The 11,343-nt window shown below is 37.6% G+C and overlaps 1 protein-coding gene across 1 annotated transcript; it reads right to left on the reverse strand.

Moving 5' to 3' along the window:
• Positions 1–4,253, reverse strand: LOC121406527 (farnesoate epoxidase-like). The gene is made up of 4 exons (XM_041597538.1): positions 3,655–4,253; positions 1,954–2,187; positions 1,323–1,659; positions 1–968 (listed from the first exon to the last, which is right to left on the reverse strand). The coding sequence occupies exons 1-4, from the start codon at positions 4,039–4,041 to the stop codon at positions 787–789; spliced, it is 1,140 nt and encodes a 379-aa protein (XP_041453472.1). The 5' UTR covers positions 4,042–4,253; the 3' UTR covers positions 1–786.
• Positions 4,254–11,343: the final 7,090 nt, after the last annotated feature.

Raw genomic sequence — 11,343 nt, forward strand, 5'->3', positions numbered from 1 at the left:
AGGGAGAAGCAACTCCCCAAACCCGCCTTTGATTTGGGTTAGGTCTATTTTTCACTTTAGGGCCCCATTGCACTACCAGTTCACTACCATGGCAACAGCATTGAATAGCCAATCAAAATTAATGATTTCATGGACGTGACTGTAACTTTTATGAAATGGGACCCAGGATTTCATTTTCAAAACTTCTGAAGGTAAAATGCATGTAATGGGAATATAGAACATCTTTTTATTTAACAAGGCCACACTGTAAGATACTATTTCAATGTATCGATTTTGGTTTTAAAGACCTAAGATGGATTTACAATTACGCATTACAAACTGATAACAAAATAGCAAGCATGTATATCTTTCAACTCTTAATTTGGTTAAAAATATGATTATATCGTTTGCACGTCTTAGAATTTTCTATAAAAGGAAGATCGCAATATCAGTGAAATTCATGGTACACATGCACTGTCCTAACAATTCCACAGATATATGACAACAAAAACATGTGTGCTACAGTTTTCTAGTTCATCATTCTTTATCATTTTTATTATTCTCCTCAGAAACTTCCTTTAATGGCCAAAATTTCCCTGGAAAAAATCTTTACGAAATGCTGAAAGCCTTCATTAAAAAAATATATGATGCATTTAAGTGAATATAATTTGTCAAAAGCCATTCAGAAAAATCATGGTTAAATCTTGTTAACGTAACTAGACTATAATCTGCATAGGTATGACTACATAATAGTTTCTATTACATTAAGGGTCGACTTCCTTCTCATCTTGTTTGGATATGGGTCCATCACAAAAGGGGCTCAAAGACAGCTTGATATTCCCGTGACTTCAAGAAGAACGCACTGAAATTTTCTTCGATATCGAATTTCATTTCCGACGACAGAGTAATTTGGAAGTGTCGGAGCAGGCTTATGGTAGTTTTGAAGAAAGTCATCCGAGGGATCAGCTCTCCTGGACAGGATCTTTTCCCTGCATGGATATCAAAGGGTTGGACAAAAGAGAGTGAAATAGGTGTGAAACTGAACACAAATTATTAGAAATCTGGTTTGGGTAAAGCTGTATGGTTGTCATTGAAAATTCGGCTTTATCCTTTGATAAAAAAATAAAAAGATATTTCGGATCCGCCCAATTCATCAATGTTGTCAGAGTGATCCATGTTGCAAGAGATCCTATTGACTCAAAGCAAGGTAAATCAATTAAGACAGAATGTGATATACGAGTTTACACATAAATAATGCAATACACATTTCAGTTACTGTGGATTATTTTGTCTCCGCGCAAGTATAACTGTGGATTACCTGTCTCTTTAGAAAAAAGACTCACCCGCAGAAAATGGTGTCACTCTACTGGCATTGACAGATATCGGGTCAAACGTCAGTTCTTCGCCATTCCATCGCAGAAACCTCGTGGCATTGAAGACGTCAGGGTTTTTCCAATCGTCCGGGTTGTTATGTATGGCATACAGGTTTGGTATGATCCTGGTGTTCTTCTTTACATCGAAGCCACCTATTTTCCCATCAGCGTTCGCCACGTGTGTCAGTCCAAATGGAACCAATGTATGGGCGCGGAGAATCTCGTAGAGGAAAGACATCGTGCGTGGAATCTTCAAGCGATCTTCGTAAGTAACGTCAGAATCAACACCATTGATTTCCTGACGAATCTGAGGGAGAAATATATAAAAACAGAGAGGGAGAGAAAGTGGGAAATCAATAAAAAGAAGTTTGACAAAAAGTTTGTATTTCTTTGCTTGTATTTGCTATTTTAGCATTTAGCGGTGTTGACGGATCATTATTAAACCTTTTTTTTCTGTTTAAAAAATATATCGAAACCGCGACCTCCCGTTCTGAGGCGGGCGTTCTACCGCTGAACCATCATCTAAATTTTTAGTCAAATCATGCTACCTCCATGGTCAAATGGGATCAGGCCTACAAACGTATCGAAAAAAAAGAATTACCCTGTTCTGAAGGTCCTGATCTTCAGCAAGATGGTAAATAACATAAGCGAGTCCTTCAGCAACGTTGGTCCTGCCTGCCAAAAATATGTCAAACATAAACCGCCAAGCGTCCTCTGGCTGTGCAATAGGGGAGTCAAGGTTAGCTAGGTAATCTTTTAGACGTCCTGCAAGAGAATCTGTGTTGCTGGCAGCCGCTGATGTACGATCTTGAAGGTATGATACCACGCCTCTCAACTGAAATTAACAAAATGGTTAAAAGAAAAAAAAATGACATTTAAAACATCTGGAGCCAAACAAGATAAACCTCATTTCATAATTCTAGCTTTAAGTTTATTTTAGCACTATATTATGAATCAGATAGCAAAATGTAGAAATTTATTGCACTGATACTATTTTCGATCTTAAAAAGTAGCGAGGGAAAGTTATAAGTAAAACGAGGATTGGTTTATAGGTACAAAGTATTATGTACACTAAATTGAAATAAGACTATCTTGGCATTAGAATAAAGGACAAATCGACCTAGTGACGTTTGTAACGCGGACCTACAATGGTTGGACGTATCAAACGGCAATCAGACCTTCTAGTAGGCCTAATCATTGCAATTGATAGCAAACCAAAGGGGTTTAACCATGATGACGTTAGACGGAGAGGTACTGGGATTAGGAAACAGCACTAGCGTACCTACGGGGGGCAGATTGGGCAGACTGCCCCCCCTGACGAGTCACAACCCATGCAAGGGACGTATCCCTGCCCCCTCCCCCCCCCCCCCTGACGAGCCATAATTGAATCTGAAGACCTTTTTTCTCTCTTTTTTTTTTCTGGTACAAATCCGTTATTTGTGGTTGAAAACCTTTATTTTTTTTGCTTGTCAAACTTTTTTCTGGTACAAAATCCATTATTTGTGGTTGAAGACCTTTTTTTGACTTGTCAAATATAAAACCGTATGAAATAAGTGGCTTGTGAGTGGTTAAAGGACAAGTCCACCCGAACAAAAAGTTGATTTGAATAAAAAGAGAAAAATCCAACAAGCAAACCACTGAAAATTTGTATCATAATCGGATGTAAAATAAGAAAGTTATGACATTTTCAAGTTTTGCTTTATTTCAGAAACAGTTATATGCACATCCTGGTCAATGAGGGGAGTGGTGACATCACTAACTCCCTATTTCTTTTGTATTTTATTATACGAAATATGAAATATTTTAATTTTCTCCTCTATGGGATATAAAGTTTTATTCCTCCCTGATCTAATGTGGAATTAATATTGTTTAACATGTTGTGGTTGAGTCAAGTTGGTCATTATTGTCAAATCTGTAAATTTTAAACTGAAATATTGTATAATTCAATGAAACACAAAAGAAATAATGAGTAACATTTTGTGAAAAAAAAATCGAAACTTCAAAATGTCATAACTTTCTTTACATCCGATTTTGATGAAATTTTCAGTGTTGTGCTAGTTTGATTTTTCGGTATTGATTCAAATCAACATTTTTCTGAGGTGGACTTGACCTTTAAGAGCGAGACAGCTCTCTACTAATGGGGATGCTGGGGAATTAAAGGACAGGGGGAGAACGCGTTGGCCATTGAAAAGCGTGAAAATGATATGCGTAGGAACGGCTGGCAAGGCGTCAAAGGAGGGTCCGAGGGGCCACACACCCATACTTGCCGATTGGTCATAAACTGAAAAGAAGAGATCCTCACCTCGGATGAATCGCCTGGTCTGGGAGTAAATAAGAGTGGTTCGAACAGTTGGTACGTTATAGTATTGAGATTGGATCCAAAAGAACCTGGTGACAAATCATAACTGCCAGGTCCATCAAATGCTATGCGTTGAAAGAGGTCTTGGCTGTAACCAAGCAGCGATTCGATGACCGTGACATCGCCAGTGCTTTCCTTCAACTTATCTATCAAGACTAGAAGCGCCTCGTCGATTCGTGGAGCTACAATTTCCTCCATGAAGTCAGGGTTCTTGATGGTGAGCTTGACAAAGTCTTGGATTTCTTTATGAGCCGAACCATTGTTTCGAATAGTACCTATATCGAAAAAGAGTTGAAAGTTAATTGAGCTGTATGTAGATATTCTAGACATGATTGACAAGGGAATGCTTTTGCCCTACGTACAGCGGAGGCGGTTTTATGCTCTGACCGTTGTACACAATCTGAATTGAGCTGTCAAATGAGAACTGTATACTCGATGTTAAGTGAGGGAGCGGAATTGGTGGGAAATCGAAGTTACCACTTGGCGCCAACGCACTGTAGATTCCCCGCCAGTTCAGTCAAGCTGAAGAAGTGTCCCGGATCTGATGTGAAACTGTTCTCCGTTTCAGTAAAATTAAGTAAAGATGAACAGAATTATTTTTTCATCGTATCAGTGAATTTGACAAATATTGACAAATGGACATTGTCGGGAATATAAAAAAAGGAGTTTGTTGCTCGTTTTGTTGGTTCGTGATTGAAAAGTGAGTTGACCAAATAAAAAAGATCTGTGGAGCAAAAATATGATATAAATGTATGGTTTTAGATATGATCTTTATTGCCTGATTTTATAATTTACACTTCAACCAACACTCGTTCCCTTGGAGAGGTGCCGTGGCCGAGTAATATCAAGGCGCCAGACAAAACAATGAAAGTCCGGGGTTCAATTCCCGGTACGGCCAGATCCAAGTATCTAAATTGTTCTTTTATCTTGCATCAAAATAATTATATGAAAATGCTTTATGCATTTGTCGATACCAACGTTTGCATGCATTTAAAACAAAAATCGTTCCCTGCGCTCGCTTTTATTACAGAGATTCGGATGGTGATGCTAATAGATGCAAACGGATTCTTCCGGAAGCTTAAAAGTGCAAGTGCAACCCAGATGTTCATATAGTCATCTGGTCATGTCTACATCTCTTAGGCAGTGAGGGAAAAGGGTAAGATGACGAGATCTCGAATCTCTCGTCATATATACATCCCGTGGGGGAGATGATCAGATGACAAGATCTTAGATCTCGCCATGCCTAAATCCCGTGTGAGAGATGATCAGATGACAAGATCTCGGATCTCGTCATGTCTACATCCTGTGGGAGTGATGATCAGATGGCAGGATTTTGGTTCTCGTCATGTCTACATCCTGTGAGAGAGATGATCAGATGATAAGATGTTGGATCTCGTCATATCTATACCGTTTAGGCATGTTAGGAGAGAATTTATCAGATGGCAAGATCTCGGATCTCATCATGTCTAACATCCTGTGGGAGAGATGATCAGATGACAAGATCTTGCATCTGAGATCTTGCCATCTAATCTCCCCCCTTTTCTATTTTTCTTGCTCCGCCCATAGGGGGCTCGGAACCCTCGGGCCCCCTTGATCCGTCTTTGCTAAAGTATAGTTTTGGAAAGTAAAAAAATCTATATAGATGAGCGAGATGGTCGAACTTTACCATCGTCCCTGCTGTATTTGATCTTGCCTTAACGTAAATGTATACCCTTTTCTTGCATCGCTCGCTCGCTTGTAAAAATCAATGACAGTGTATAAAATTTTGACGAAGCCAGGTATCAATATAAATTTTGTCATGTATTTTTTTTTATTTGCAAAGAATATTTTTACAAAATAAATAACTCCTTCTGATTTTTTTTTACCTACGTGATATCCATGGCTCGCTCTCAGATAAGAAATTTCTCTCCTCATTGTAGAAAGTTTCACAGAAAAATCTATAAGAGGCATATCGATCCACAGACGTATTGTTTGAAATTCAATGTCGTGCACGCGGGAGGGAGCGGCGGTCGTGAGACATATATGTAGGCACCATCGCAACGAAATCTTGGTCTTCACTCTGCATCAAAATGTCCAAGTGACGCCCCCATGTGAACAGTCCATGCATGTTACAATCGTAAAAATGAAGAAAATTAATTCTTTACATAGAAAAGTGGAAACATTTTCCATTGGCGGATCCAGGAGGGGGGGGGGGCTATTTCGACACCGCTAAAAGATAAGCATTGAATCATCTTAATCTATTCCCTTTTTCCTGGTTCTAAACCGTCGCTGGTTAAGAATATTTTGGGCTTCCTGTGTCGTACCCGGTGCCAATCTATAGTAATCAGCGCCAACTGGTTATCAATCAGCGCCGATCAAGAAAAAAATGGCACTGCCTGACTTTAAATCGGCGTCGATCAAGAACAATAAGCGCCACTTAAAGTCGGCACCAGTTCAAGAAAAATCGGTGCTTTTCGCCTCTCAACCGCCGCCGATAAAAACCAATCAAAGCGTCTTGATTCTATACCACCGACGCCGTTGAATACTTATCGGCGCTACTCAATTCCAACACCGGCGACGCCGGTTTAAATTAATTGGCCCTATTGCGTCCGTGTGTGCCGGTGAAAACTAATCGTCGTCTATTGATTTCGATAGCGTATTTTAGCATCCACTTAGCAAACGCTTTCTTCAACTTTCACAATCTATAGAATATGCCCATCAAATCAGTGGTCACTGTCAACAGTAATTGTCTTAAGATGCAGACCAGAAAAACTATGCAAATAATTATGTCGTTTGTCCAGAATCCAGTACGACACTGCTGTTTTGATTATCCGATTTTTGACAAAGGCTGCTTGAAGGGCTTTTGATAAAGGATTATCTGCGTTATACAAAGCGTCAGCGAAGTGATTTCTAAAAAATAATGTCGTATTAACTTCGATGCCGAAAAAAAAAAATCAAAGCCTCTGGATTCTAACGGTGGGGGGCCGGCGAATGATCGGCGCTACGCAATTTCAACACCAACGCCGGTTAAAACTAATTGGCGCCTAGTTAATGTTAATACCAGCACCCGTTAAATCTAATTGGGGTCTATTAATTTCAACGGTAAAAACTAATCGGCATCTATCGATTTCAACAACGGCGACGGTGAAATCTAATCGGCACTTCTTAATTCCAACAATAGCGTTGGTAAAACCTATCGGCACCTCTTTTTTCAGCAACGGTACATGCGATAGTCTTCTTTTTTTCAAGTAATGTTACTTTTATTTGCATATTTCAAACCAAATTTTTGTACAGTTATAATTGCAGATATATGGGCAATAACAAAATAATTTCTTAACCTCCTTTCCAGCTTACTTACACTCTAAAAAATGAAGTGCTGATTTAGCTCTTAAAGAACGTGTATAGTGACTGCACTTCGGAGTGCTGATTTGTCTAGTTCAAATATTCTGTTTTTGAAAAATAAAGTATTGAAGGTTAAAGATTTATATTATTTTCAACTTGGACAGTTAATGTACAAGTTTATTAATAAACAATTACCGTTAACTTTTTAATGATATGTTTGTAAAAAATAATACAATCCATAAGCACTTCACTCGTTACTCGCCAGGCAAGTTCCTCTCATTTACCTCTGAATAGAACATCGTTTGCACAGAAGACATTTGTTTTTACTGGTCCAAAATTATGGAATTCTTTTTCAAAGGATATTATACAATGTAATTCAATACAAAATTTCAAAGGAAAAACTTAAAAAATGTCTTCTGAATTCATACTAGATTATCGTTTTTTTTCACAAAGTAATTCAGAACTTAATATGTAAATGTGTTTGCTAATTTCTCTTTGTATATATGTTTAATCGTTTTATGATTTCTGTATACAGTATATACTGATTCATTTATTTTTATTTATTTTCAATTTTTGTTTATTTTTTCTTCATCATATATATGTATTGTTTATTTCTTTATTCTATCTCATTTTTTATTCATAAAATGTACTTATGAAAGGGGACCTTCACCCTACAAGCTCTGCTTTTTAGTTGGTCTCCTCTTTCGATTTCATAGTATTATTGTATTATAGAAATGATTTATATGTTATATATTGTAAATATGTATATTGAACTATCATTGTAAATGTAAAAAGATTGAAAGAGAAAATGAATGAATTGAATTGAATATGTTGCCCAACATTTCTAAGAGTGTATAATTTTATATAACAAAATAAGAGGATAATGGCGTATGGCATCATCAGCTCGAACGCCGGAATAGCACGGTCTATTATGTGATGAAAATAAACTTTTATTCTAGCACCCATTTAATACTAGATTTTTAAAGGTTAATGTGAATCAATGTTGTTGTGGTCATTATGCGTACAAAAGTTTCTTTATTAAGATTTATACCTACCAGCCAATGGCAGCGGTAAATTGGCAAAGTTGGACTTGATGTCCGTATCTAAGAATATATCTTGTTCAAATGCCTCCCTCAAGTAATCAACGTTGTTGATGAATGTCATCTTTGTTCCGATATAGTCGACGTCGAGTTGAAGAATCCCACCATCAAGTCCAAGTTCCACGTTCTTTTGAGCAACCTGAAAGAGCTGCTCATATGCCGGTGTCTATATAAAAGATACATAGAGAGCTGAAAGGATGAGGTGAAGTCCTGACAATATTGAGAAGGTTAACGACGAAGAGTATAGAAGAGTCGGTGGAGAGTAAATCCGATGAGGTTTTGGCGTTCTGAGCAGCTTGGCTGTCCGTCACCGTAGTCGCTCCTTCTCAACTCATATCAATCCTCTTCTACTCCAAGTCATTATTTTCACCTGATTTACAGTCCTGTATAAGGACTACACTATCACTTCTCACTCTCGCCATCCCCTGGCACGCCTCTCAATGTTCATTTTAATATCTTCTCCATCCAAGAGTCATTTCCTCAACGTTGTATTTACTTATTGTTTGGCATTTAATTTGTTTTTGAAAATGGAGAAAATTAAGGAAAATGAAATGAAATGAATTACGAAAAGGTTTTAATATAAATCATAGAAAAATTATTTCAGCACTTTCCTCTTTGGCAGATTAAGAGCTGCTAAAACATTTTGATGTTTAAGAAAAAGCTTGATTTTTTTTTAAACAGGTCTATTTTAATGAAGTAATCTTCGTTTAAAAATGATCAAAGAAAGGGTTAATGCTAAAATCAATCAAGGTATCATATGATACTTACAGTTGGCGGAAGATCTTTCAAAAATAATTTCAGGAAAAGGAACCAATTAGGAGAAGGAAAAGAAGGACCGGGTGGAAGGTTTTGATCGGACTGGGTTTCGTCAATCTCGTCAGATCTGCTGTCGTCCGAATCGTTCTCGTCCGATCGATCGTCAATGGGTTTAGGTCTGACTTTGCCTCCATTGCTGCTCGTGGTCATTATCATGACCACCATCACCAGCCAAAGAAGTTTCATTGTCGCCTTGAATGACATTCTTGATCCACTACCTCAAGCTTTCTCTGATGATTCCAGAGTGCGCCGAGATTCACATACATAATGAATTTTATACGTTTCAAAAAGGCCATAGTCATCCTCATTTGTTCGCGTATGTAATGCATTTATTTGCATTTGACGATTTTCTTATTGAATAGATATATATCTATTCATGTCTCGCATATGACATTCAGGTCTACCAACCCAGTAGACATGGTAGATAATAAATATTTTTACTTTTATTATCCTGAAATATCACGTGTGACAGTTTATGAAAAAGGAGTCACGTTTTATCGTGATTTTATTTTATATATATTAAAAAAAAGGTCACATGCAGTTATCATTATGTGCACGTCATTTGCACGTGACGATTTTGTTTTATATAACTATATGTCTAGTACGTCTCTCGCAAAACGGTCTACCAAAACATTTCAGTATAATAAAAGACAAAGATGTCATTACACCAGCCGAGACTATATACATTTTCTATTGTATTTTCCTCAAACATCGCGTGTGACAGTTTATAAAAGAAGAGTCACGTTCTATTTTTTAATGTAAATATCTTTTGTTTATCAATATTTTTCAAATAATATTTTCCCTGTCCTATAATTCATAAATTTTACATAAACGGCATCTTATTTGGGTTGTCTTGGATTTGCAGATGATCTGTCACTGTTAGCTCCAACAAAGAAAGGATTACAGAAATTTATATGCACAGAGTATGCCCATGAACATGATATATTATTCTGTGGAAACGAATGTCAGTTTTTAATGACATGTTTTAATGAAGATGAGTTACACCAATTGATTTTGCGTGTGTGTGTTTGACATGATAATATATTTGAGTGTATGTATGGTGGTGCCGTGGCCGAGTGGTATATTCATAGGTCTATTCACCTATCAGCTAAACAAATCTTGCAAGGCCAAAATAATTAAGCAAATAATAATAATAGAATATATCAGACTCGCCATCTGGCTGCATGGTAGATTATTTACTTCCTTAGGTGCAGGATACTGCCCAACTACCCTAATAAGGGTCAAACGGGCAGGGGTAAGGTGCACTGATGGTCGTTACGCGGAGGCGAGAGGCGTTATTAGTATTGATTTTGGTTTGTAAAGTACTTCATACCTTAATTTTTTCTTTGTCGAGAATTTATTATTATTATTGGCTTGAAATATGTTTCGTGACATGCTTGATTTTTTGCCTTCTGGCCCTGCTTTTTGTGTGATTTTCATATATGAACTTTTATTGATATATATTCAGGCCATGATCTTAAGAGGGGCGTCCTTCATTTTCAAGCCTTTAATTGTGCTTGTCCCCTTCCCCCCTTCCCCGGGCCCCTCCCATGCAGTGACTGTTATTTATTGTTATTATACCGTGAAACATTGTCTTTTAATTTTAATTAGGTTGCATGGAAATAAATAAAGCAACGGTTACTAAGCTTGAGTCCTTGCTATAGAGCCATGAATCTGACGTTGAGTTTCTCAGTAAGTTTTGTACTGGGGTTTTGTATCAGGCAAATCGGGCATATATATATATATATATATATATATATATATATATATATATATATATATATATATTCATAGGTCTATTCACTTATCAGCTTAACAAATCTTGCAAGGCCAAAATAATTAAGCAAGTATAGTGATAATCATAATAAAATATATTAGACTCGCCATCTTGCTGCATGTTAGATTATTTACTTAATTACTTAGTTGCAGGATACTGCCTAACAACTCCCCTAAAAGGGGTCAAACGGGCAGGGGTAAGGTGGGGGGGGGGGGTAGACAGCTGGCAGCATTGGCGGCGGAAGCCAAAAATTTTAGGAGGGGACAACCAAAAAAATTTTGACAAGCAAAGAAAAAAAAAAGGTTCTCAACCCAAAAATTTTAGGGGGGACGTAGGAAAATAAATTAACAAGCAAAAAAAAAAAAAAAAAAAAAGGTCATCAACAGCAAATTTAGGGGGGGGGGGACCGTCCCCCTCTCCTCAAATTTAGGGGGGGACACGTCCCCCCCGCTTCCGCCGCCTATGGCTGGCAGCCGTCTGTTTCGAGTTTTTTTTTACATTTTTTTTTAAATTTCTCCTCTTTATCTGTATTTGGTGAGTAAAAGCCAACGCCACCAACACAACAGAGCTAGAGACCGAAGCCTTTGGTCTGGGGGGGGGGGGGGGGAGCGGGAGTAT

Source organism: Lytechinus variegatus, chromosome 1 (assembly GCF_018143015.1).
Source record: "Lytechinus variegatus isolate NC3 chromosome 1, Lvar_3.0, whole genome shotgun sequence".
NCBI classification, from domain to species: domain Eukaryota; kingdom Metazoa; phylum Echinodermata; class Echinoidea; order Temnopleuroida; family Toxopneustidae; genus Lytechinus; species Lytechinus variegatus.